The sequence below is a fragment of the Camelus bactrianus genome, chromosome 10 (assembly GCF_048773025.1).
Source record: "Camelus bactrianus isolate YW-2024 breed Bactrian camel chromosome 10, ASM4877302v1, whole genome shotgun sequence".
Lineage (NCBI taxonomy): Eukaryota > Metazoa > Chordata > Mammalia > Artiodactyla > Camelidae > Camelus > Camelus bactrianus.
The window spans coordinates 8,968,204-8,995,120 of NC_133548.1; the positions used below are offsets into that span (position 1 = coordinate 8,968,204).

Here is a 26,917-nt window from a genome sequence, read left to right on the forward strand (position 1 = left end):
TTGAAGGAATAGACTTTATTAATCTAGCTCTCAAACACCAGAGGCTAAAATTCAGCTGAATTATAACAACCTATTTACAGAGTGCTGTCAGCAAACCAGGCGGGGCTGGGCCTGGTTCTTCCCCAAACACCCACCAAGCTTGGCCTCCCAATGGGCCCGGGCCACTTTCCACCTGCAGCACACACAACACATTTATATACACGTGACCAAACCCTCCGCAACAGAACACCAGGCAGGAGGCCACCAGACCAACAGGGACACGGACAGACAGACACAGACAAAGGCCAAGGCAGCCGAGAGGCCCCGCAGGCCTGCCTCAGTGCTTCTTCAGGCTGTAGGCCAGGCTGCCAGGGACCCTGGGGCCCTGCAGGGGCGGTGAGTTCCAGACGGCGGAGCTGGTGCGCTTGTGGTAGCGGGGCTTGCTCTTCTTGAAGATGTCCTCCAAGTCCAGTGGGAGGATGGTTCCAAAGACCTCTAGAAGGTTCGGGGGGTTGTAGTACTGGTGGATGATGGCCTGGCTGAGCTGGGTGCCTGCAAGGGAACGTGAAGCCTGGGTCAACCACCTCGAGGCAGGCCCTTTATCCGTGCCATCTTACAACCATGAGATGTGCCCAAAGGCACACAGTAGTGACTGGCAGAGCCAGGGTTTGAAGACAAGTCTAGCTCCAGAAAGAACTTAAGCATATGACAACATCCTCAAGTCCTTGATTGGCTACTTATCTCATCAGCGTCACAGCCCCACGGTGCCTGGTGCAGGCTGAGGCCACGGGTGGTTCAGAGACCCGCCAGCGAGGCTGAGGAGAACCCTGGGGTATGTCCAGCGCTCGCCCTGCACCAGGCCTTCCGCCCACTGACTCACTGTATGCTCAGTCACCCTTCTCAGTTGGGTGCTCTGAGAACCCCCATTTCACAGACGGTAAAACCGAGAAAGAGGAAGTATGATGGCGAAGGGCAACTACAGTTAGCCTGGCTCCCTGACCAGGCTGACCCCTGCCTGCTGCCACCAATGCGAGGACTTGGTAGGTAGGAGACGAAGGCAGATTCTGTACTCTAGGGTTCAGATGAAGTGAAACTCACAAAGCAATCTGTCTTCTGTGGAGTGCTGATCCCCTCTGGGGTTCTGGGCTCTTCCTCTGGGGAGGGAGACCGCAGCCTGCCCTGACCCCAGCTCACTCAGCTCCTTGTAAGGCACCCACTGTAGGCCCGGCTGCACTCCACTCCTGGCAGACCTTGCACCCAGGCCTGAGACGGCACCTTCACACTTACCCCCACTCCTGTTAAAACGCTGCGGCCTGGAAACTCTGGGTCTAGTTCTGCTCTAGAGCCCCCATTCCCACCTCCAAATCCTCCCCCAGCTAGTCGGAACCCAGGCTCCTGCTCCTCGTGTGTCGCCGAAACCCCACTATCAGTTAGCTCTCTCCCCACCCCAGACTGCATGTTTGGGTCCATCTGGCCTGCTGGGCAGGACTCTGAGGGGGCGGCCAGAGCCCAAGGCGGAACACCCAGCACCGTGCTGGCCCGTGGCCAGCCACGATCTAACACATCTGTCAAGAATGAAGGTGCCCAACATCACAGATCTGGTCCTCAGACGAGCCCACTGGCCACAGGGTGCCTACCCTTCCCTGGGCGCATCTCAAGGCCTGATGCAGACTTGTCAGCCAGTGACTCAAGCTGCCAGCCCACGGGCACAACAGGCTTGTGATACCCGCAGCCGCCAAGCCACCCCATCCAGGGCCCTCAGAGTCATAAGTGGAGACCTGGCTCTCCTGGGGAGCTCCGGGCCCTGCTCACCTCTGGCCCAGTTGGGGATGGGCTTGCGGGGATGGGCCTCGTCATCAGTGGAGTCATCGCTGTTCAGATCCATCCCGTAGTTATCCGGGTTGATCTTGGGTGGGGCCCGGTGCCCCTGTGGAGTCATCTGATATGAGGTACAAGCTGGAGACTGGAAAAGATGAACACAGTTGTCAGCTGCCTGCCCCACATGCCTGCGTCTCCTGGCACTGGGGTGTACGGGGGCTCTGGCCGCCTCCCCTCATTTCCCAGGAAAAATGAAAAGGTTCAAGGGTTGCTCTCTAACGTAAAAAAACCACATCACATATACGACTCTGTGTCTTCCTTTTTCACGTGAACGTATGTTGTGAACATTCTTTCAGCTTGGTGTGTCAATGTGCGTCCTCTGAACGGCTGCTGGGCGCTCCACTGGGAACACCACAATTTGTAAGTGAACCATCTGGTTCAGCTAATTTCCAAGTTTTCAACATCTTTAACTATGCTGCGATGAAAACCCTTCCTCACACACATCTTGTTTGTAATGGCACTAAACTGGAAATAGCCTAAATGCTCATCAATAGGGGCTGGTTGAAGAAATTCTGGTACAGCTAACTGGAACACAGTCATCAAAAGAGATTTACAAGTGGTGAAATAGGCAGATGTCCACAACACACTAAATGAAAGGGAAAACAAGGGAGAAAAAATAATCGAGGTGCCAAATGGTCTGTGCTATGGACTAAATGTATTCCCCGCAAATTCCTATGTTAAATCCTAACCCCTAATGTGATGATATTTGGAAGCGGGGCCTTTGGGAGGTACTTAGGTCATGAGGGATCTATGCTCACGGGACTAGTGCCCTTAGGGAAGAGCCCCCAGAGAGCATCCTCTCCCCTTCGGCCATGTGAGGACACAGCAAGAACACGGCAGTCTACGGACCAGGAGGAGGGCCCCCACCAGACACTGAATCTACCAGCACCCTGACTCTGGACTTCCCAGCCTCCAGAACTGGGAAGAAATAGATGTCTATCATTTAAACCACCCCGTCTGTGGCGGCACAAACTGACTAAGACAGTTATAGCTTGTACCCATTTAAAACTATGTGTATGTGTGTGCGAGAGAGAGTACGTGTGTATATAAAACGTTCATATGTGTAAAAATACAGGAAAATAAGCACCATACTTAGTTTTCCTTTGAAGGTAACTTTCTTTTACTTTTTGCTCTTTTATAAAGTATAGTTTCTTTTTTTTTTTAAACAACAAATTCTACTTTTGAATAAAGAAAATACGTATCAAAAATAGTAAAAACATTCTGTATAGTGCAGGGAAATAAATTCAATACCTTGTAATAACCTTTAATGAAAAAGAATATGAAAATGAATATATGTATGTACATACATGACTGGGACATTACGCTGTGCACCAGAAATGGACACACTGTAACTGACTGTACTTCAATTAAAAAAAAAATAGTAAAACAATTGGGCCGACTATGTCCTTTCTCTTTCTTAGGATCCTAATATATACAGCCTGTGCCTCCAGCTACAGGGACAAGAATAATCAGGGCCGGGGGCCCCTTTCTACCCTGGTGCCCAGGCTTCACCTGCACGTCCACGGTCACGTTCAGGCTCTTGCTGGCCGCCGCGGCCTCCTTGGCTTTCTTCTCCTGCTCCTCCTGCAGCCGCTGCTCGGCCAGGCGCTGCTGCTCCTCCTGGGATCCAGCAGCCCGCGGGTGTTAGAGGCAGTGTGGGTGCTCTCCCTTCCCTGGACACCAACCCCATGCAGCAAGGCAGCTCCTGCCCCAGAGCCACCGGGCCAGCCCTCCCCGGCCCAGAGCTCAGCAGACCCCGGGGGAGCCACGTGCCCGGGCCCGCTTTACCTTTTTCTTCTTCTCCTCCAGTTCCCTCTGCAGCCGCTCCTTCTGCAGCCGCAGGGCCTTCTCCCTCTCCTGCAGTTCCCTGAGGACCGAGCAAGAGCCTGTCAGGGTGGGGAGCCAAGCCCTGGCCCCATTCCCATCCCTGCCTGGGAAGCCAGGCGTGGTGCACACACGGGGGGAGATGGAATGGCAGGAAGGGCATGCCAGCTAAGAGCCCACAGCTGTGCTTATGCCCAAGGGGTGCACACTCAAGGGTGTGGGGAGTGCTCAGCTTTGAGGAGCTAAACCTGGCCCCCATTCATCCACACAACTTAGGTCTCCAAGACTCAGTCTTGTCTGCTGCACAGTGGGGATCATGACATCTTTCGTCCAGAGTTGCCATGAGAATGAAATGAGGTCGTCCTCACCATTGGCATGACCTGCAGGACAGCACCCAGCGCCAAGCCTGACAAGACGCAGGGAGGGGCTGACTGAACAACCACCTCCACTTACTAGCTCCTGACCCTGAGCAAGTCACGGAGCCTCTCTGAACCTGTTTCCCGGGCTGGGAGGTGGTGCTGCTAGTGCCCACACCACAGGTGCCTTCTTGTAGGATTAGACAAGGAAACGTGTGGAAAGCATGTAGCTCGGTATCTGCTAAAGCTGCCAACCATTATGACCATCACACCATTGCCCCTCGAAGTCCCTTGTGCTGCCCAATGCACATCTACTTCTAAAACCACATCAGCTGCCACCCTCTGTCCCCCTCCCAGACTCCTATCTCTGACTCTGCCCACAGGACCAGGGACCCCCTTTGTGCCAGTCAACAAGCACCAGGAGATGTCCTTGACGTGGTCAGCCCTCTGGCTGCGACCCACCCCTGCAACTTCTCCAGTGGGCTGGCCACCACCCACAAAGATGGACATGGCAAAAAGTGCTGCCTGGTGTTTCCCAGGAGGTGGAGGCCGGAGGGAGGCAGCTGCTGGGCTTGGGCCCAGGTCCGCCTGCGTATCTACATGTGGGCAGAGTTCTCTACATCTACACACAGGTGCAAGATCCCACGTACCTCCTGGCCAGTGGTGACCGTGGCTTATCCTTCCCGGCATCCCCAAGACCCAGCACAAAATGGCACAGGGTCAGTCCTGGATAAACGCTTGTAGAACTAAATGTGGAATTCTTGCCTACTGCAGAGACCATTGCCTCTGAGGGGGTTCATGTGCCACAGTTCCCAACGGGGGGCAGTTCCCTGCAACGAACCACCGCATGTAGTGGACTCTCCCACTCAAATGCCCACGGTGGCTGCTGAGAAAAGCTGGCTCGTCCTCCAACCTCTTTTATGTCAGTTGAGAAAAAATGAACCCGCAGGGTCGGCTCAGCCAGTTGGAGGCAGAACCAAGACAAAATCCCAAATGACCCTGCCCATTACTCCTTGAATGAATCTCCAATAGCCCACACACCATCTTCAGGTGGTCTGCCTGGTTTGCAGCCAGGAGAAAAAAAGTCTGTCCTTCTATTCCAAATCCCCAAATGAAGGTGGGCGCTGCATCGAGGCGACGGCTACATCAGTCTCTCTTCCACACACACACAGGACAGCTGATGAGACGGCATCCGTATGACAACCCTGGGGGCGGGCCCACCAGCCTGGCCTGCGGGACTCCCTCACCTCTCGGCCTGGAGCCGCTCCTGCTCCCTCCTCCGCTCCTGCTCTGCCAGCTGCCGCTCCTGCTCCCTTCTCCGCTCCTGCTCGCGCTGCTCCGCCAGCTGCCTCTCCTGCTCGCGCTGCTCCGCCAGCCTCTTGGCCTCGGCTGCCTTCCGCAGCCTCTCCTGCTCCTCCTCCTTCCTCTTCTGCACCAGCTCCTGGTGTCGCCGCTCCTCCTCCTCCTGTGAATGGAGAGCAGGGTCAGGGCCTGCAGGCCAGGCCTGGGCTGGAGAGGCAAGAGAGGGTCTGGGAGGGAGGGAGGAGCAGCTGGCCAGAGGGCCCACTCCCTCCCAGCAGCCAGGCTCCTCTCGCACTGAGAATGGCAGGGGCTGACCCCGCGGACACCCCACATGAGGCTGCATCCCAGAGGATCACCGAGACCGGCCTGAATGGCATCTTGTGACAACTGCTGCAGCAGCAGACTTAGTAGTTAAGGGTACAGACTAGAGCCAGACTCGGGAGCTGGGTGACAATGGGCACGTCACAGAAGCCCTCTGATCTAGGTTTTATCCTCTTTAATAAAATGTGAACAACAGTAACACCCACAACCTCTGAGGCTGCTGAGTTTATACACATAGCACATCAGAACAGCGCCTAGCATGTAGTAAACACTCAGTAACTTTTAATCATTAGTATTTCAATTCCCTAATGACAGATTTGTGCTCCCTAGAGTCATCAGACTGACAGTTCCCAGGCAGAGTTAGGCCCATAATCTTACCAGCAAAACATTTAATCCTCACAACTTTATCAAGTAGATACCACTACTACTTGAAGAACCAAGGGAACAGAGAGGTCAAGGAGCCCACCCAGGGTCACACAGCTAATAAACGGCAGAACTGAGATTGGAAGTCTGGCTTCAGAGTCCATGCACTTAACCCTCAAACTGCTGCTTCCAAAGAAAACACGAGGCAGGTTACTGTCACCATCCCCACCTCCACAGACTTTGTTGAACCTTCTTCCGAGCAGGAAGCAACGGGATCCACCAGGATCAACCCAACAGGGTGGGTGTGCCCAGCAGTCCTCTGGGCACTGAGGCACTGCCGCCCTTCCCGGCTCTTCCCTGACGCCGGAGCCGAGCATTCGCACCTGTTGCAGCCACCTGAGCCTCCGCGCCTCCTCCTCCTGCTTCCTGCGCGCCTCCACCTCCTCCATCTTCTTGGCCGCTGCCTTTTTCTTGGCCTTCTCCTCAGCCAGCCGCTCCTCCTTGGCCTGCGGAGCCCACCCACAGATGCCCACTGGAGCAGCTCTCCTCACTCAGCCTCCAGGCCTCTGGGTGACAGACGCTCCCCACCCCTGCGGACCTGGCTGGTCCTCCAGAGCCCAGGGGAGGGGGCACCTGGGAGCCTGACCACCCGGGAGCGCAGGGCTGTGCTCAGGCTAGACTCCAGGGCCCATGGATGGGTAGGAGGAGGGTACAGGGCATCAAACCCGTAACATCCTGACGGGTCCCCTCCTAACCCTCGGAATATCAGGTCTGCCCACTCAGGCCGCGCCCGCAGCCGGCGGCCCGCACCTTCTCCGTCTTCTCGTCGATCTGAGCGAACTTCTGCTCGATCTGCTTCTTCTTCTCCTCCTTCATCTGCTCCACGCGCTCCCGGGCCTGCAGCACCTTTCGCAGGCGCTCCTCACGCTTCCTGCGGGCACAGGGCGGTCACGGGGGTCCGCCGTGGCGGGGCAGGCGGGTGCGCGAAGGGCCGGGCACTTACAGCTTCACCTCCTCCAGCCGCCGCCGCTTGTCCTCCTCCACCTTCTGCCTGCGGAGCTGCTCGGCCTCTTCCTTCCGCCGCAGGTTCTCTAGGCGCTGCCGCTCCTTCTCCTGGGGGTGGGCGGGAGGGGGTGTGAGCCAGGACGGCCCCCAAAGGCTGCCCAGCGGCCCCCACGGACCCCGCCCATAGGCAGCAGCATCAGACTGCGTCTGACCAGCAGAGTCGCCCCCAACAGGCTTCCATTCCCACCAGGATGGAGGCCTGGGGCTTCAATCTCTCCTCTGGGGTGGGGGGTGGGGGGTAGGTGGGCAAAGGCCTCCCCAGGGCCCAAGTCATGAGTGCCCTCAACTGAGCCCTGCCAAGTCATGGGCAGCATAAAAATCAGCTTCAAAACTTGATGTATGCTCTAACTATGTAAAATGCGTGGTTGAAAAAAGTATGAGATTGGGAAAGGACAGAAAAGCAGCTCTGAAAGTTATGGTTAATGTTTTATTAAGGGGGTGGTGGGTACACATGTTAGTTTGTTATTATTATGCTGTATAACTTTTATACTATGAGTGTACACACACACACAGGTACTCTTTTGTGGTGTTTATCAACTATTTCCTAATAGTTGAAGAAATGAAAGAAAATATTGCCAAATGCTAACAGGTTACTATATAGGCTGCTGAGGTAGATTAGAGATGGTATTTTTTCCTTTATTTTCCAAACGTCCTGTGATACGGCTAAATAATAATTTCAGAAACAACTTTTTAAAAGTAACTAGTTGGTTCAGCAGATCGATGCTGGGACCTCCCTCCTCCGCAGGCCCAGAAAGCCCTAGGGGCACAATCATAGCTGTGGGCAACCAGTGGGATATGGGTTGGTGGTGCTCCATGCACTCCCTGGCCAAGCACAAGACTGGTGCTTTACTCCTAATGGTCAGGGGATGAAGGTGGAGACTGGGGTCCCCTCCCCTCAACCTGGCTCCCATCAGACTCCCACCTCTGGCTCAGCCACGCACGGCCCCTACCTCTCCCTGCACTAATTACTGTCCATTCCTCCTTGGCCGCTGACCTTGACTGCAGATTTCCCACCTAGAAGGTAAAACCATCCTAAAGATGGAGAGAAGTGGTCCAGTTATAGGTAAAATGGAGTAGACACTCCCCTGTCTCTCACTAGATGTGGCTATAAAACCTAACAGAATACATGGAGCAGCTATTTGAGGTCTCTAACAAGTAAACAGCAGCAGGCAGACTGGGGAAGGAGACCAAACTCTGAAGCATCACTGAACCAGCAATGAGATGACCACCTTTTTTTTTTTTCCTCAAACCTCCAGCCCAAACTCAATGAGTCCTGAAACCCCAAAGAGATCACTGGGGCGCAGACAGAAAGAATTCCAGGAAAAACTCTAGTTCTGACTCAAACCCGTCTTCCCGCCCTCTTTCTCCCTTCTCATGTCCCTGTCCACAAACAATCCTGGGGCAATGGGGACAGCAGTTCCTGGAAACTGCAGAGTCAAAACTCGGGGAGGAGAACCTTCCACACCACATAATGGAGCTGTGACCCCCAAAGGCTGGGAAACACTGCTGCTTTTCTTCCTGTCTCCCAGCCAGGGGGCCCTGGACATGGTCAGGGAAGCACACAGCAGAGCAGAGTAACTAAGCCCTCAGCTTCCTGGCTGGAGGACAGAAAGGGGGAGCCCCAGAGAAGCAGAAAGGACTGGATAGATTGAGAAAATGATACCAAAAGGCTTTTATGAACTCCCGGGAGCAGCTCCAAACTGCAGATGCTTGGATCTGACCCAAACTATCATACCTAAAACTTTGAGAACTAAACCCACAGGCTACCCGCCAGATCCCAGATTGACTGCTGACTGGCACACTCAGGATAGATCCAAATTGCACTGCAAAGGCTTTGAAATCTGAACCAACATTGGAACCACAGGCCACAGAAAGCAGGTTGGAACCACAGCTGGAACCAGTGGGTTGCTGCTGAAGCAAACCATCAACATTCTCCATTAGGTTTAAACAAGACCCAAAGTCTCCTAACATCATATTCCAAATGTCCTGTTTACAATCCAAAATTACTCAGCATACAAAGAACCAGGGAAATCTCAACTCTTATGGGAAAAAACAATCAACAGGCACCAATGCCAAGATGATGGATGTTGGAATTATAGACAAAGACCTTACAGTAGTTATGACAAAAATGCTTCAACAAGTAATCACAAGCATTCTTAAGACAAATGAAAAAATGAAGTCTCAGCAAGTAGAAGATCTAAAGAACCAAATGGAAATTTTAGAACTAAAAATACAATAACTGAAATAAGAAATTCAGTGGATGGGGCTAATAGCAGAATGGAGAAAACTTAAAGATAAATAAATCAATAAAATGTATCCAATCTAAACAGAGTGAAAAGATATTAATGAAACACTAACAGAGCCTGAGGGAACTATGAGATGACAACAAAAGGTCCATGAAATGCTGAGGGGAGGGGACTGAAGAAATAATGGCTGAAAATACCCCTAATTTGCTGAAAGACATAAATCTACAGAATCAAGAAGGTCATCAAAACCCAAACAGGATAAACCCCAAAAAACCCATGTCCAGCCAAAAAAGAATCAAACTGCTAAAAAAGTAATACAAAGGGAAAAAAAAAATCTCAAAAGCAGCCATCAAAAAAAGGTCACATTATCTACTGGGGAGCAATGATTTGAATAACTGGAGATTTCTCATCAGAAAGTACAAAGGCCAGACGGAAGTGGCACGTTTTAAAACTGATAAAGGAAAGAATTGTTAATTCAGAACTCGACCTACATTCAGTGGGAAAATCCTCCAGAAATGAAGTAAAATAAACTTTCTTGAATAAAGGAAAACTAGAGAATCTGTTGCCAGCAAACTTGTCCTCAAAGAATTGCTAAAGGAAGTTCTTCAGGCAGAAGAGAAGTGATACCGGAAGTAAACACAGACATCAGGAATGAAGAGCAACAGAAACGACAATGTTCTGGGGAAATATCAACAGACTTCTTTTCCTCTTGAGTTCTTCTGTTTGACAGTTGAAAGCAAAAATTATTCTGATGGGGTCATGGATGTACAGAGATGCAACATGTGAGACAAGGATAACATACAGTGGGGAGTCAAGGTGCCTATAGGTAGTCAAGTTTCTATACGCCAACTGAACTGATAATTTATCGATTCTAAAGTGGTTGTGAGAGTTAAGCATGTAATGCCTCAGAATAACCACTAAAAAAGCCCTCAAAATGATACAGCCCAAGTCACAAGAGACAAGTTAAAATGGAATACTGAAAGATAATCAAGTTGACCCTCAAAAAAGGGCAAGAAAGGGGAAACAGAAGAAAAAAACTAAAGGGAACAGCCAACCATAATAAAACAGCGGACTTAAATTCAAACATACCACTAAACAGATCAAATAAAAGACTGTTAGAATAGATTTTTAAAAGAGAGAAAAAAAAAACCCACCCTGACTCAACTATAGGCAGTCTACAAGAAACTCACTCCAAGGGCAATGATTTAGGTGAGTTCAAAAGCATTATGCTGAGTGAGGGGAGCTGATCTCAGGAGGTCACCTGTTGTATGCTATGATTCCATTCACATGACATTCTCAGAAAGAAAAAACTACGGTTGTGGATAACAGGGGCTGGGGTGATGGGGCTGCTCCGCACCCCAACTGTGGTAGTGGTTACATAAACGTACACTTTCACAAGGTGTAGATTTCACTACTATATGGTAATTTTTAACATAAATTTTACTGTATAATTTTTTAATATAAAAGTTTTTTCAAAGATGCAAAGAAAGGTGGAAGCAAAGAGAGATGACCATGAGTCATAGAAACCAAGCTGGGTGCGGGAAGGGTCTGGAGGAGGACACTGGCCTTTGGGGGGCAGGTGGCCTTTGGCAGGCCCTTCTCTCTCCAACCACCAGGCCCAGGGAAACCCAGCAAGAGGCTGCACCGTCCACTGGCCTGGGAGGAATGCACCTCGGAAACCAAGGCCACATGGCACCCAGAGAGCTCACCACCCTCCCTTCCCCACCCAGAGCCGGCCAGATTCCTGCTTTCAGCGGGGCTCAGCAAAACAGGTTTCTGTTATAAAGCTTAAGTGCTAGAATCTCCCAGCCCAGGTCAGGAAATGTACTCTGTTGCACTGTGGATTTTACAGAAGGAAACAAGAGTCACTCCTATCATAGAACCCGTGCTTCCTCTCTGCCCCGACCCTGGGTGGGCTGCTCCCTAGAACAGAGGGTGGGAGGAAACCAAAAGCTTGTACAGCCCCTTCTGCCTCCAGGGGCCTCAGCTGAGCAGTCTCCCTGCCATTTACCCAACAACCACTTTATGCCAAGCCCCATGCTGGGTGCTTGATCCACATGACTCTCTGGTTCATCCAATCTCCCTGAATGGACCTGTCTCCACATCTTGTACCCAAGGAAACTTAGGCTCAAAAGTTAGGAAATCAGTCCAAGGCTCCAGCGACCTGCCTGGGAGCGCTGGTCTCCTAAGGACTGTCCCACCCACCAGATGCCCTGGGCAGGGACCTGGGCCCCCCAAAGCAGGAAAGGGCAGCTTCCTAGACTTCTCCATCATCCCCATGAGCCCCGCGAGGCTCCAATCAGTCTGGGAGGGGCACAGGTGGTTCTTCGTGGGAGGAACCAAGTCCAAGTCTGGTTCACTGCTGTGGGCACAGGGGCTTCGCGGGGCCCTCGCACCAAAATAGGTGCATAAGGACCACATGGCCTGCTTGCTGGCATACTGGACAGCACACCATCACCCTGTCCACCCAAAGGGGACCAGCTTCCTCGCAGGAGAGGCAAGTTCAGGCCCCACCTGCCTGTCAGCTGCTGGGAAGTCCCTTGACCTGCCAAGCCCACACAGTGCTGCTGAGGCCCTGAGGCCCTCAGCTAGAGGCAGAAGCCCTTGCAATAGGAGGCCCTTCAAAGCACCAGTGGGAACTAAAGGACTGAGGGGGCTGCAGCCTTGTAGCTCCTCAGGAGACCTCGGGAGCCAGGACCGTGGACCAAGCAGGCCCCAGCTCCCCGTGGCTCCCTATGCATGGCCAGTGGTCTAGCTCAGCTCTAAGGTATCTGAGAAGAGAACAGCTTCCATGGCCTCCTTTCCAGAGGATGCTGCTGATGGTTCCAGTGTCACCCAGCTGACCAAACCCCCCTTTTTCCCCTACTGCCCTGTCCCTCAAGGCAATAGCCCAGGTCTGTGACCCAGTACATCTCAGTGGCTCAGGATCAGAGATGCCTTGTCTGTTCTCTTCACAGTCCCAGACCCTGAGGGGAGCCCGGTGCTGGGGAGGAGGGTGGGAGGTGGCTGTGGGCAACAGTGTGAGATGTGGTCCTGGTGAACCGCAGCAGCTCACACCCACTCTACTTCCTCCTGCCTCGGGGAGGCTCCAAGACTCATCTTCCCAGGAGCAGAGTCGAGGGCAGGCTCTGTGGAGGAAGGACGCCAGCTCTGGAGGGCCAGCCAGCCAGCACCTCTGGTTCACCCCCCACCTCCCACCCCCCTTACCACTCCTGCTTATGAAACGTTAGTGCTTCTACAGCTGCTGGAGTTTTGCAAGGACAGGGCTACAGTGGGTAAGTGCGAGGTAGAGCTAGGTTACAAGGACAGGAAAAGGCTTTACTTACAACAAAGCTGCACTGTGGAGGGGAGGAAACAAGGAAAAGGCGAGAGTTAATGCCACGTAGGGGGCATCCTGGAAAGCAGGTCACCCTCCTGGTTACGCCAGTGAGTCTGCTTGGGGTCTGCACCCTCTCACCAGTGGCACCACCCCCCGTTATCTCACCCAGCCCTCCCCACCAAGTCAGTGTCTGCTCACCTTAACTACTCAGGCTGCTGGGAGGGAATAGGGGTGGTGTGTGGGGATGGATGGCCACGCGGTGGCCAACCAGGCCAGTCCTGCAACTTCCCAGCCCAGGGCCGCCAGGTCACTCTGAGCCGCCAGAGCCTCTGGGCTCAGTGCAGAGCCCAAGAAGTGAGGACAGTCCCTAAACGTCAAGGCAGCCCATGGCCACAGAGGCTTGAGCTGGTCCTTGAGCACGGGCAGGTCACACCTGCCTTGGCCCAGACCCACACTGCTCCCAGCAGCCTAGGGACAGACTGGAGCCTTCAGCCACACCACCCCCGTTCTAACAAAGCCCAGGCACGGCTCCCTCACCTTGGGGTCCATGCGCAGGGGAGTGTTGCGCTTAATGAAGGATTTCATGATGCTGCTGTGGGGGGTCGAGGTTGGGGTCATGAGCATTTGGTTCCTCTGCACCGTGTGCAGGAAGGTCCGGAGGGGCCGCACCACCTGCAGACGAGGACCCAGGTCAAGACGTGTGGGCGAGGCCAGGGCACCGAGGGAGGGCAGGTGCCCACTCACCTTGCTGGAGGGACAGGGTGGGGAAGGGGTCTTGCTCCTGGGGGGCTGCAGCTCCTCATCCTCCAGCTGCTGCTCCTCGTCCAGCTCACTCACCGCCTGCTTGTAGCTGCGCTTCCTCCTGCCGAGGCACAGCCACAGCGGTGTCACGGGGCCGGCCTTGGTATCCTCCCCACACCCCGGCAACACCCCATAAGAGGTTACCCCCTGTAAACAGAACCAGGCCCAGCCCTCAGGACTCCAGACTGGAAGACACTGCAGAGGTGGGGTCTCCCTGACCGATCCTCTGCTGCTCAATCAGAGGAAGGGAAGGGACCAATCCAAGGTCACATGGCCAGGATGACACAGAAGGATGGGGCCTGGGATCTGGTCGCCTACTCTCAGGGCAGGCTCGTCCCACAGCATCAAGCTGCCTCCTTCATTAAGTCAGAACACCAGGCCCCACCTCAGCCAAAAGGCAATGCAGGCCCCTGACCACATGCCCACCCTCCCTGAGCAAGGACTCAGGTTTATGTCCCTCTGGGCCCCTCAAAATAAGTCACCTACACGCCCCTCCCCAGATGCAAACCTGACACTCTGGGGTGGCTCCTTGGGGCCATCTGCTCGGTCAGTCCTGGCCTCTGTGGAGAGAGCAGTTTCAGTGAGGCGGCAGTGGGGCACGGAGTGGGCAGGGCAGGACTCTCCCTGGCAGACCCCAGGGTGGCCAGGAGCAGAAGCAGCAGCTTAGTGACAACTGGCCCTGACAAATCCGTGGATGTGCGGAGCCAGGTCCCCAGCCCCCAGCCCCCTCACCCCCAAGCCTGGCCTCTGGGGGGAGAACAGCAGGGCAGTCTCGTCGAAGCAGTCCTACCACGTCCCACCCACCTCTCACACTGAGAGCCGGGGGTGCCTTTCAGGAAGGAAGCCGCAAGTTCTAGCAGACCCCTTGAATGGTTTCAAAATCCCTCTCCTCCCGGCCCTTTCAGCTGGGGCTGGCACAGGGTGGTGGGAGGTGAGGAGCGGGCGGCTCCTGACAGGGTCAGCATGTAGGGTGCGGCCCAGGACGTTTTGTTCCACTGCTGGGAGAAAGCGCGGTCTCTCCCCTGGCCCTGCTGCTCTTACTCCAGAGGGTCCCGGCAGCCCCTCTGGGAGCTCTGGGGCTGGCTCGGCCATTGTCCCCAGCCTCACCAGGAGGCTGGAGGAGCTGTGTTCAAGATCTCATAGCAACAGTGCTCTTCCCACCAGGGATATGCGGGCCAGGCCCCAGACCCCACAGTTCTCCCGCCTGCTTCAGACAGGAGACCCACAAAGGCGAGAAATGAGCCAGCCGCAGAGGTAAAACAAGAGGCCAGGTTCACACCTGCTCCCGGCTGGAGTGAGGCTCAAGGCCTCGCCCTGGCACGTTCACGGTGAATGCCCCAATTCAGGGGCCTCCCCCAGTTTCCTGCACTGACCAGCCAGCCACAGCCACTCATGTGACCCTCAGCAGCAGCTCCAGCCAAAAGGAAGGACATGAAACCTGCAGGCTCAAAGAAGATTTGTGCACACTGGGTCTCATTTACCTTCGGCCTATCCCAGAGTCGGGCTTCCCTCTTCCCCGAGAGAAAGTCAGGCTGTGGCCGCCAAGGCCCGCAGGGCCCCAGGTGTGTGCACCAGCAGGTCAGAGACTCACCCTGCTGCCCTTCAGATGGCGTTCCCGGGCCACCAGCTGCCAGCTGCGGGCCCGGCGTGCAGATGGTGATCTTGGTGGCACTGCGGAGCTGCAAGGTACTGCCGTCGTTCTGGGGGACCTAAGGGAAGAACCAAGGCTTGGGGTCTGCACCCGGGACTCACAGGCCTCGAGCCCGCCCCTCCCTGGCCTGCCCGCCTTACCTCCGGCTCAGCCGCTGCCTCAGTCTCAGCCTCCTCCCTGGGCTCCTCGGCCTTGGGGCTGCAAGGGGAGCAGGGGGGCACTGTGGGATCCGCCCAGCCCGGGCCCCCCCCCAAGAGCCATATGTCAGATGCCTGGGCCCGGGCCACAAACCCACAACGTCTGGCAGGAGGAGAGGACAGGCAGCCAGAGCCAGTGGCTCCGTGGTGCGTCTGCTGCCTGGGCAGAAGAGGGGCGTCTGCTTCTGAATTTGTCTTCACTTATATCCCATCAGGGCCTTGATTTCGAGACATCAGACTTTTCCCAGCTCCGCCACAACCCCTTGGGCCTGGGTGAGCCAGGTCTCTTTTGAGGGCTGTTTTCTATGCACTGTGGGGCCAGCAAAGCCAGCAGGTCTGCCCAGTCACCCTGTCCCTCATCCCAAGCAGGACCATCTGTTCCAAAGAAGGGGGCGGGGGGTAGTGTGGAATAGCTGTAGTGATGGCAGGAGGTGGCCTCCAGGAAGAGGAGTTCTGGCCCAAAGTAGTGCAGGGGTACAGTCCTGTAGTGGAAGCACATCCAACACCCATGCCACACCACCCTTAATTTGAACTGGACCTCATGGCTGCACTGGCTCATCCACAGGCCTTTGGATTTGACGACCTACGGAGCCCAGGCCCCAGGGTAAGGCTCGGAGGGGTCAAGGCCAGGCCAGGGCTGACAAACGATGTTGACAAGCAATGTAGAAGACCTGACACCCATGTCACTGGCTGCCCGGAAAGACTGGGGCAGGGGCAGCGGGCAGGGCAGCTGCAGTGGGCAGCTCAGGGGCAGTCCCCACAGAGAGGCAAAGCCCAGGCACAGGAAATGCCACCACCAGTGGGACTTACCCGGAAAGGGCCCTCAGTGTCCCAGAACTGAACTCACCTGACTTTCTGGGGCACCTCAACATTCAGGAGCCTCTCCAGGTAACTGTGGCCTGATGGGAAAACAAAGGAAAAGATGTCCTCAGAATCAGCCAGGTGCTTCTCCAGGAGGTCCAGGGAATCAGGGAATCAGGCTCGGGTGGGGCCATGGCCACTACTCACTGAAGCCAGACTTTCCACCCACAGACCCCTCCCTGCACTAGACACAGATTCCTCCAACGTACAGGCCCCCCCCTCACTAGATACAGACTCGCCACACACACCTGCAGGCCCCTCCCTTCACTAGACACAGACACCCCCACCGCAGACCTCTCTTCACTAGACACAGAACCCCCTCTCCACTTACAGGCCCCTCCCTTCACCAGACGGACCCCTCCCCCTACCTGTAGGCCCCTCCCTCCCTTCACTAGACACAGACCCTCTCCACCTGCAGACTCCTACCTTCTCTGGGTGCCATGCCCTATGGTGCCCTGAGCATCTGCCCCCGGCACTCCCTCAACTCCTAGCGCCCTCAGTGGAGCTGTTGGCTTGACGTCTCCCGCTACTCCCTAGCTCCCTAGTTACAGGCCCATCTGAGAACACATCTTGGCTCCTTCACTGGGCTGGGAGTATCTAGGGAAGAGGGACAATGTCCAGCTCTGGGCCTCCAACTCCCAGCACAAGTAGACACAAAGCACCTTATTCATTTAGCATATATATGTCAAGGGCCTACAGTGTACCAGGCCCTGGGGATCCATGGAGAGCAATTCGGTCTGGATAATCATCAGATAACCCTATAACCGACATGTGACATGTGCCATGGCAGAAAAAGCAGAGGATTTGAAAAGCCTCTGATGGGGAGCCAAGCTGGTCTGGAGGCTGGGCAGTGGAGGATGAGAAAGTTGCCAAGGGGGAGGAGGAGGGAGAATGTCCAGGCTGGTGGTTCTCAAAGTGTACTCTCAGGCTCCTGGAAGTCAAGTACCCAAGACCCTGGCGGGGGACCCACAAGGTCCTCACGCTTTTCACCGTTAACACCCAAATGCTATTCTCCCTTTTCACGGTGCTGAGATTTGCCCAGATGGCACGAAAGCAATGGGAGGTGAACTGTAAAGCCGGAGCGCCAAACAAGGCGTGGAACCAAAGTGCACCCCACACTCGGGACGGAACTGTCCAGTTTCACTTAAGAATGTCCTTGGTGAGGGACTGAACACTATTCATTTTATTCAATCTAAACTCTAGTGCGTGCCTCTCTGCCATTCTGCGTGATAACACAGGAAGTGTGCAAAATGTCCATGGGTTGCATAACCAAGTCTCTGAAAAGCACAGGGGTCTGAGGACTCAGCTGAACTGGCCCCTTTTTTTCACGGAAGGCTGTTTTTAAGTCAAAGAACAACGGACAAACTGGCTAACCAAGCTTGGGCATCTGGCAGACATTTTCTTAAAAATGAACAAAGTGACTCTGTCACAAAACAAAACACCAAACAATGTTTGTTGCCAAGAATAAGAAATTGAGCCCAAAGAAAAGCCAAAAATAGAAATTTGGAAAATGTGTATCCACCACCATGAACTTCACAGCTTCCTGATACCTAGACGTTTCTGATGAGATCAGAAAACAAACGTGCTCCTTTAAAAAATATATGTATAATGAAGCATGTCAGCATCTGGAAGATGTGCGTGACTCTGTATCTGTGAGAACGCACAAGTTACATGAAAAAGAAAGAATATGCACAATTATCTAGAAAAGCTTTTAAAGTGCTCTTCCCTTTCCCCACTACATTTCTGTGTGAGGCCAGATTTTCCTCACAGCCTTTAACCCAAAGAACACAATGCAGCAGATTGAATGCAGAACCCAGCTGTCTTCCTTGAAGCCACACACGAATGGGATCTGCAAAATGTAGAATGCCAGTCTCCTCACTGCATTTTTGTTCAGAAAAAGTTTTTTCTTAAAAAAAAAAAAAAAAAAAAAAAAGCCTGACCTTAAGAGATAATAGACTTGAAGTATTAAATAATATTTTAAATACTAAAACAGCAATATTACTATTTAAAAATTTTAATAATATTAAGAATTTTTTGATTCTTCATTTTCTAATACAGTAACTATCAATAGATAGGATGCTCATAACCAAAAGCTCTTTGGGGGTCCTTGATCATTTTGAAGTCTGGAAGCAGGGGCTGAGGCCAAAAGTTGAGAGGTGCTGGTCTAGGCAGAACAGCATCTGCAAAGGCCATGGGGCAGGAAGGAAGAGGCTTAGCAGGGCACAGAAGGAGGCTGGCTCCAGCCATCTGAGCCCCCTCCAGCCCCGGGAGCATGGCCAGAGGTAAGACTGAGAGGCACCCAGAGTCTAAAGGAAAGAGGGGAGGCAGGCAGCAGACCGAGGCGGGAAGCCAGGACCTTCCTGGGCTGAGGCAGGCTTAGGGGATTGGGAGGGACCAATACAGGGCCAGGTGCTCTCACCTGAGGGGTCTGTAGCCAGGAGACCCCCTCGCCTCCCCTGCCTCCCAGCCCAGCCCAGTGCTCACTGATGAGGCAGAGAGTGAAGACGCCCCCGTGACAGCACAACTATTCCACCAGCACAAAGACTTCTCTGGAATGTTAAGTGCCATCTGCATGCCATTCAGGCCTCAGAAAGGCTCTGGTGGCAGGGAGAGGGCCTAGAGAGGGACCGGGGGCTGCTCCCCAGTGCAGACGTGGCCTGGGCACCCAGGAGGAGCCTGGCCTGTCCAGCAGGGCCCTCTGAGAACCCTGAAGAGCGGCCCCGGCCCCCGCCTCCCCACTTCAGAGCCCATCTGTCCATCAACGGCTGCAGCCACACTTCTTGGCCCAATGGCTGGCTGGCCAACTGTGTACCCTGCCGGGAGTGTGGAGGATTAATGCCTCCACCCAGCAGCCCCTCGCCCCAGTGCCTCCCACTGGCTCCAGAGGCTTCCTGGAGACCCCAGGCCCGTTACTAGCTCCTCCGCACCCCCTCACCCCGTCTCACTTCCCTGCTTCCCCTGCTGCAGGTAATTCCCCCCCCCCCAGTAGTATCAAGTTACCCTCAAACCCTTACATCAAGGGCTACTTCTGGGGGAACCCAAACTAAGACTCCGCCTCTGAGTTGCCCTAACCAGGGCGTCAGGAAGGCCTCCAGGAAGCCCTGTCTCCCCTCGCTGCTCCACACCCTTGCAGCGCCCCCTGTAGGGCCATCTGGGCCACAACTCCTCTGAGCTTCAGGGATACTGGCAGTCCTGTTTTGTTTTGTTTTTAGACTGACTGAGCTGTACCACATCCAAGCACTAGGCTGGCTCCTCTACCCACATTCAAGGCAGGTGTTATTACCATTTAACAGTTGGGGAAACTGAGGTTCGGAGAAGGGTGTGCCCCAGGTCACCCAGGCTGTGTGACTCCAGGGCTTAACCACTGTGTTTTACTGTCTTCTTTCCACAGGCTTGGGTCAAATACAAATCAAATCAGAAGCGCACCAAGTACAGGAGGCAGGGGCAGGAGAAAACGGAATGGCTTAAGAGCTACGAACCCAGATGTCTGATCCAGAAGCACGAAAGGGTCTCGAGAGCCTCTCCCCCACCCTCCCTCTAGAGTTCCAGGCTTGCCTGCCTCCTCGGACCCCTGCCCAGGATCAGACTCAGGACAGAGGAGATCTCCAAGGCAGGTCAGAACCACCGTGGCCCTTCTGGGAATCCAAAAATGGACAGTGTGCCCGACCGCACGTCTGCATGGATCCCAGATTGGGTGCCCCTGAGCCCCGTGTCCCGGAGCAAGCCCCTCCCCAGGCGGGAAAGAAACCCAGCCAGGGGAGGTGCCCTCACCTGCCCGGTGGGCAGGCCCTGCCCTGTGGCTTTCTACCACCATGCCTCCTCAGCAAACGCCTGCCATCCTGTCCCAGAAAGCAGGAAACATGTGGGGCTCAAATCCCAGCTTCCCAAGGTCCAGACCTCCTTAAGCTTCAGTTTCATTAACGTAAAACCTGGCCTGGCCTCTCCACCAATCCCACTGCTCAGCGTCCTCTGGCTGGACCCTTACAGACTCTTTCCTGGTTTCCCTGCCTTGTTCCCTCCCCTCTTCTGTGGGGCCGTTTTTCACACAGTGCTGGAACCTTCCAACAACCATCAAGGGGCCACAGCCCCCACGTCAGTGGGGTCAAGCCCAAGCCCCTTGTGTGGCTCATAAGCCCCAGATACCCCATCACTTGCCGTCTCAGGCCTCAGGGACTCCATACAAGCTGTTCCTTCTGCCAGGATACCTTTCCTTATGTTTTTTCCCACCTGGCAATAGCCCAGACAGCCCTCGAAGCCCTCCCAGCTCAGACCCTTCCTCCTCCATGCGACAGCCCTGACTCCTCTGTGGCTCATGACACCTGCTCCCACTGGGACAATGATCCCTGGAGCTGGGATCAGATGATGATAAAAACAGCTAACGTTACAGAGCCCTGTGGCAGGCAGTGTTCTAATCACCTACGGGGGTTAACAAAGAAAACGGCACAGCGACCCTCGGAGGTGATACTGTTATTACCCAGCTGACAGGTGAGGAGCCAAAGCCCATGAAGGAACTCCTGGAACCTGCCCCGTCACAGGGCAGGGGAAGGGCCGAGCTGGCACTCAGACCCAGCTATCTGTCCCTCCCAGAACATGCTGCTGTGCTGGAAACTCACATCTCTTTGCCTCAGTCTCTCCAGACCAAACCATTATGCTAACAGGCCCACAATGTGGGGAATCTAAGTGAGCCTCTGCAAGAGGGAAGGGGAACACGCCAGCCCTGGGGAAAAGGCCCATGTTTGAGCTCAGCACGGTATAAACCACAGGCACAATGTCCCCGATGGCCCTGGACCTCAGAGTCCACATTTGTAAAGCAAGAACGTTAGCCTAGATCTGCACTGTCCAGCATGGTAGCCACTGGCTACAGGTGGCAATTTAAACCTGAACTAAGTAAGATGTAATAATACTAAAAATTCAGTTTCTCAGTCAAACTGGCCACATTTTAAGGGCACAACCATCACATGTGGCTAACTAGTGGCTACCGTATAGGACGGCACAGATCTGGAACATTCACATCATCCCAGGAAGTTGTGTGGACAGCTCCTTGCCAGGCGGTTCCCCAGAGCTCCTCCAACTGAGCAGGCATGAAGGATCACCCCCCACACCCTTGCACACTACTGAACCCCAGACTCACAGATGATGCGGCCGGAGGCGGCCGGCTCTTTGGTGGCCTTCTTGGCGATCCTTCTGCTTGATCTTTGGACGGTGCTCTCCTCTTTGGCCATCATGGAGTATTTCTGGGCCAGTGAGAGCTGAGGGCCCGGGGAGGACGGGGCAATCAAGCTGCGCCGCACTGACCGCCGGTCCCCCCGGGAGCCCGTGGGTGTGGAGAAGTTATCCGGCAGGATGGGAGCCAGCACGCGCTCCCGCCACGGGGAGGCTGGAGAGCTAGGCAAGTCCTGTGGGCCTGGGGAGGCCGCTGCAATCCTGAGCTTGGAGGCGGACCGCCCTGCTCCGAACCCTCGGCCCTTGGAGTCCTGGGGTGTGGTCATCAGGGAGCTCACGGTGACAGACTCCAGTCTCTCAGCCTCTGTCTTCTTAGGTGTTGAGTCCTTATCTGAGGTCAAGGTGATCTGGGAGGCGGGAGCGGTGTCCGGAGGCGGGGTTGGGCCCGGACCCTGGGCAGACTGGAGCTGGCCAAGGTGCTGCTCGGCACTCTGGCGCTCGCTGACACCAATCTCCACCAGGGGCACCAGCTGGCTCTGAGCCAGGCTATTCTCAGGCTTCTTGGTCAGCACTGTGGGGGACTCAGGGATAGGCGAAGGAGCGGTCAATGCCGCAGAGGCCGCCGCGGCTGCAGCCGCAGCACGGGTCACCCGCCTCAGGACAGAACCGTTCTCCCCCACCACTGTGGCCAGCTTCTCCACCTTGTCCTTGCTACGGAGGTGCCGGGAGCTCAGCTGGCTGCTCCGAGTCCTTCTGCGGGACAACCTGCCGGAGGAGGCAGAGCAGAAGCTGAGACAACACAGTAGGGCAGGGAGTACACCAAAATTCCAGCTGGAACCACTAGCCTCCCTAGAAGCTGCCAGCTCAAGTGGAACCTGAAGTGGAGGGCTTGGAGGTCAAAGCCAGGGGTGCTAGCCTGGGCTCTGCTACCTCTACCCAGAGACCCCGGCTGCTCGTCCCTGAGCCTCAGTCTCCCTACTTGTAAACTGGGATAACACCAGTTCTCACAGAACTGCTAGGAAGATTAAATTCATATAAACCTCCCACTGACTGAGGGCACACGGTGCCAAGCACCCTGCTGGAGACTTGTCACTTAACCCACAGGACAGCCCTGAGAGGCAGGAACCATTATTTTCACTATAGATTTGTGAAAACTGAGGGACGGGGAGGTGGAAAACTGGCCTAAGGACATACGGCTGCTAAGGGGCAGAGCTGCGTATGTGCCCAGGAGTGCCTGGCCCCAAGACCCACTCTCTTCCCCTGGTATTCTGCAGCCTAGGGTCATTACTGTGGCAATTATAAATAGCACAGCAACAGTGGGTTAGGGAACAGCTCCCGGTCTACATCTCTGGTCACTTTCCTCCAAGCAGAATGTCAGATTCTCTTTCTTCTTCCATCTCTAGAAATCCTTCCCATCCTCCAAGGCCCAGATCAAACACCACCCTTATCCCCACCAGGCAAGCTTTGGACTCCACCGCCTCGGGTCATGCTTCATCTACTCTCAGCCCAGTGCACATGGTACCCACTTCTCCTGCTCCCAGCTAACACCTGCCAATCAAACTCTCCCTGTGGGCTCCAAGCCTCTAGACCCCACCTGCCCAGCTGACACTCCCCTGGCTGGTGATAGCCTCTGGCCCCTGCTACCTTTTCCGGATGGGGTCTCTGTTTTCATCCTGAACATGAGAAATCCGTCTCTTCTTCCGACGGTTCTTCTGAGAAGGCGTTTTGGGCATCAGCTCGGGCTCTTTGCTGAATTCTCTGATACAAAGAGAGTGATGTTCAAGGCTGCCTGGAAACCACTGCCCACCCCCTAAACCCCCCACCCAGCCTGGCCCCCTCATCTTTCCTGGCAGTGACAGGTCAAGCTGGGGTGACCAGCACCAAGTGAGCTCTCCAAGGCCACGTGCGAGTCACTGCCAGGCACTCGGGACTCCCTCCCGGAGACACAGCAGGGGTGCAAGGTTGCCAGGCATCCCCATCCTCCAAGGCACAGCCCAACACCTCTCCTTCCTCTTCCCATCACCCAGCCTCCAGCAGACGGGCCCACAAGAGGAACCCCTGGCAGCCTGTTTGTCTTGCTTATCCCCAAGGCCGCAGCAGCCAGGCGGCCCACGCCCGTACCTAGTGAACATGCGCTCAGCCTCCTCCTCTATCTCCCCCAGCCACACCAAGTCCTTATTGTCCACGTTGCAGACAAACTCCATGAGCTTCTGGTCACATAGCTCCAGCAGGTGAATGGGCCCTGGGGCTGTCGTCCCCATAGTGGCTGTGCCTGGAGAAAGCGGAGACAAGAGGAATGGGGGCTGGGGGCTGGGGGCTAGAATCTTCACAGTTCTCAAATGCCTCCCCACTCACAGCATGCTGTCCCCGTAATTTCACACTGCCCAGACTATTCTGTGATCAATGGCCCTCCTTACAAATGGCCTTCTTTGGAGCTTAAAATGACAGGGCACTTCCTTCCTGGATCAGGAGAAACTGTGGCCGCCACAGGACCCCTCTACCTGCCCAACCACAGGCCAGCTCTTACCCTCCTACTGGGCTCTCCTCTTACTACCTACAGGTGAGTGAGGGGCAAATACACAGTCACCCCAAGTTACACGTGACCTGACCCCAGGCGTCAGGCCAAAGAACACTAAATCCAACTGCCTCTTCAAGAGGCCAGTGAATGGAAGCAGTTCCATGTTCCAAAGGAGTGGGAAAGGAAGTGGGGTCCAGAGACAGGCTCTTCTCTAAGCGGCCCCCACAACCCTCTCCCTTGAGCTGAAATGCCCCCGAAAACTGATGAGGGAGCATGAGGTAAGCAGATAAGCAATGTCTTGTTTTTAAGAAAACTTGTTTAGACAGATCAGGCAGGGGAAAATACAAAATCGGTTTTCTCTTAACTTCTTAAAAAGCTACGGTATCCTCCTGAAGTCTCAGTTATAAAATCATCGCCAAAGCCCCAGGCAAGGAAGAAGTGTTCTATTACCGTCATAGCAGGGGCTCAATAAATATCCCGACTGGGGGAATGAATGAAAGAATAAATGAATGGGTGACGGTCGTAAGCCATAATAACAAACTGCATGTCTCAGGCCTTGGCAGTGACCCATCACCTGGATCTACACCTTCAAAACCAAGAACCATGCACAGCTCAGCCTCACACCTAAGAGGAAAGCTCCCAGAAGGAGGGGCTAAGTCACTGACCCCTTATAGAGCTTAATACCAGGTTCCGTTGCAGCCTCATAGGACTGCCTGGGGCCGATTTCCAGGGCACATGAGCCTTTGTTCCTCGAGCAAGCTCTGCCCTCTATCTGGAACCTTCTGTCTCCTATCTTGTACAGTTCGTTCCTCATCACTCGGATCTCAGCAACTCAGGGAGGACCTGGCCACCAGCCACGATCCTATCCATCAATTTCAGTTCTCCAGGTGGCACGTGGGTAACTGTGTATCTGTTTGCTTACTGCCTGTCTCTGTCCACTAAACACTTGTTCCCTGAAGGCAAGCCCTTGTCTGTCTTGCTCGGAGCTGAAAGCCCAGCATCCCAAACAGTGCCTGGCATGAAAGGAATACCTGTTAAATGAGTCAGTCCATCTAGCAACTCTACACCTAGAAACATCCTACAGGTACAACACCCCCCCACACTCCACCCCCACTGGACACCAAATGAGCTCATTCTACACAGGTTAGGGCAGCCATACTCATCGAAAACCCTACTTCGAGATGCCAAGGGCAGCACTAATCAGGGCAGGGCCAATTAGGCAGGATCACAGAGGCTTTGGACGGAGACAGCTCTGCAGTGCAGGCACAGCCTCTCCGCTGCCATCCCTCTGGCTCCCCTCAGGTCCTCTGTCCCAGATCTCAGCCCTGGCGAAGTGCAGGAGGCCAGGAAAGAGAAAATTGTTTAAGGAGGCTTTTTTTTTTAAGTATTTGTTCAAAATGGCAAAGTGGGTGAGAGCTTCTTTCACAAAGTGCAGGATGGTGTTTGGGTTTTTTCCGTGAGGAAGTTTGGTTTCAGCAGCCTCAGCTTGGGTATTTCAAAAGGGTCACTGTCATTCGATCAGAGGTGACCCTGAGAAAGAAGGGATCAGTGTAAGAATGAGGGTCCTGGGAAGAGCAGCAAAAATCTCTTCAGCCCATGAAAGACCTGGTGTACAAACCTAGAGCACTCTGTATCCCACCAAGGGCAAATGGGGCTCATCTTCCTCTCCCAGAACTTCTTTCACATAATACACCAGACTAGATGCCCCACCGCCCTCCTTCGCAATATCTGTTCCTTTGAGGGTGCAGGAAGTGGGGCACCTAACCCTCTGCCACTCCTCAATGAAAGAAGGTCCTAAAAGCTGCTTTCTTTAACGAGTCCTACTCCACGCTCGGGAGGAGCACCATCTCGTTTAATTCTCACCACAACCTCATGAAGTCCTTTGTGCAGATGAGGAAATTGAGGTAAAGAGAAGTTAAGCCAAAGTCACTCTGCAAGTCAGGGGCGGGGCCTGGATTTAAACTGCGCTCTTTGCCGCCTACTCCATTTCAGCCTCGTAAAGGCAGGCGCCAAGGTCTGGCTCTGGGCTCCCCATAGTGGCTGACAGCGAACGTGCCTGGGGAGTGACAAGATCGGAGACAGCAGTGGCCTCAGGAAATGGTTAGTTTAAAACGTTTCTCAGCTGATAGGGAGACGTTGAGCGCGGGCTCACTGTACAAAAATGCCATCTGGCATAATCTCGTCACACAACCTGGTCGATGCGGCTTCCTGCGCGTCCAGGTCAACAAAACGCCTCCCAGGCACAAAAGAAGGTAGTAGGTATCGGGAGGGGGAGGGAAGGGGTTTTTCTCTCGGATGGAGGGTGGGGGGTCATCTCAGGCCCCAGGACCAAGGCAGGTCACCTCTCGTCACTTGTAAGAGGTGGTCCGTCCATCCCCAGGCCGCAACGGCGGATGGGGGGGTCACGCCCCCGGTCCGGGGTTGGCCGGAGGGGTAACTAATCGCTAACTATTCCCCACCCCCGCCAGCCGCCCGCGCGCACTCACTCGACTGCACCGTGTCTCCTAAGTGCTGCTCCGATCCACGTCCGGCGGCCTTCCCAGCACAAATCCCAGCCCGCCCAAGTCCCACGGCTGGGAGACTCCAAGGCTCACTGCAGCAGGGAAGCAACGGGGCGGTGCAGCGCGGGCCAGACCTACGATTTTCAAAACTGAAGGCTCCACCAATCCCCGGCAAGTTTGTCTGCGGGGCTGCAAAAACCTAAGCCAATCAAGTAAAAGGAAGCACCAGTCTGGCCACCTATTGGCTACGTGGATTGGCAGTCTGCGGGACTAAGAGGAGGGGAAAGGAAGCGTTGAAACTTTAACCCGTAGAGCTTCCGGGAGCGGCCGCGCGCGACCTAGAGAGGAAGTCGCCCGCGGTCGGGGATGCGCGCGCAGGGCCTGGCACGCCGGGACTACAAGTCCCAGAGCGCACTGCGAGTGTCCCACGGAACGTGGGGTGTGCGTGCGGCCTTTAGTCCTGGACCTGGAAGTCTATGCTCGACCTGTCGGGGAAGGGGTCTTCCGCTTTGCCATTTCTTCGTCCAACTTTGTCGTCAGTACGGAATGACATCCTTACGACTTCTGCCACT

At 54.7% G+C, this 26,917-nt stretch overlaps 1 protein-coding gene across 2 annotated transcripts; it reads right to left on the reverse strand.

Moving 5' to 3' along the window:
- Positions 1 to 26,917, reverse strand: INCENP (inner centromere protein). Of its 2 annotated transcripts, XM_074371894.1 has the most exons (19): positions 26,331 to 26,917; positions 25,708 to 25,900; positions 23,448 to 23,598; positions 22,971 to 23,084; positions 21,295 to 22,091; positions 16,150 to 16,201; positions 15,246 to 15,303; positions 15,046 to 15,163; positions 13,963 to 14,014; positions 13,398 to 13,515; positions 13,191 to 13,325; positions 7,027 to 7,136; positions 6,834 to 6,954; positions 6,407 to 6,529; positions 5,285 to 5,502; positions 3,646 to 3,724; positions 3,370 to 3,477; positions 1,792 to 1,942; positions 1 to 531 (listed from the first exon to the last, which is right to left on the reverse strand). In XM_074371894.1, exons 3-19 carry the CDS (start codon positions 23,585 to 23,587, stop codon positions 317 to 319), a joined length of 2,709 nt encoding a protein of 902 aa, XP_074227995.1. In that variant the 5' UTR covers positions 23,588 to 23,598; positions 25,708 to 25,900; positions 26,331 to 26,917; the 3' UTR covers positions 1 to 316. The 2 variants fall into 2 exon arrangements, with proteins under 2 accessions (XP_074227995.1, XP_074227994.1); XM_074371893.1 differs by lacking the exon at positions 25,708 to 25,900 and having other exon boundaries at positions 26,331 to 26,654.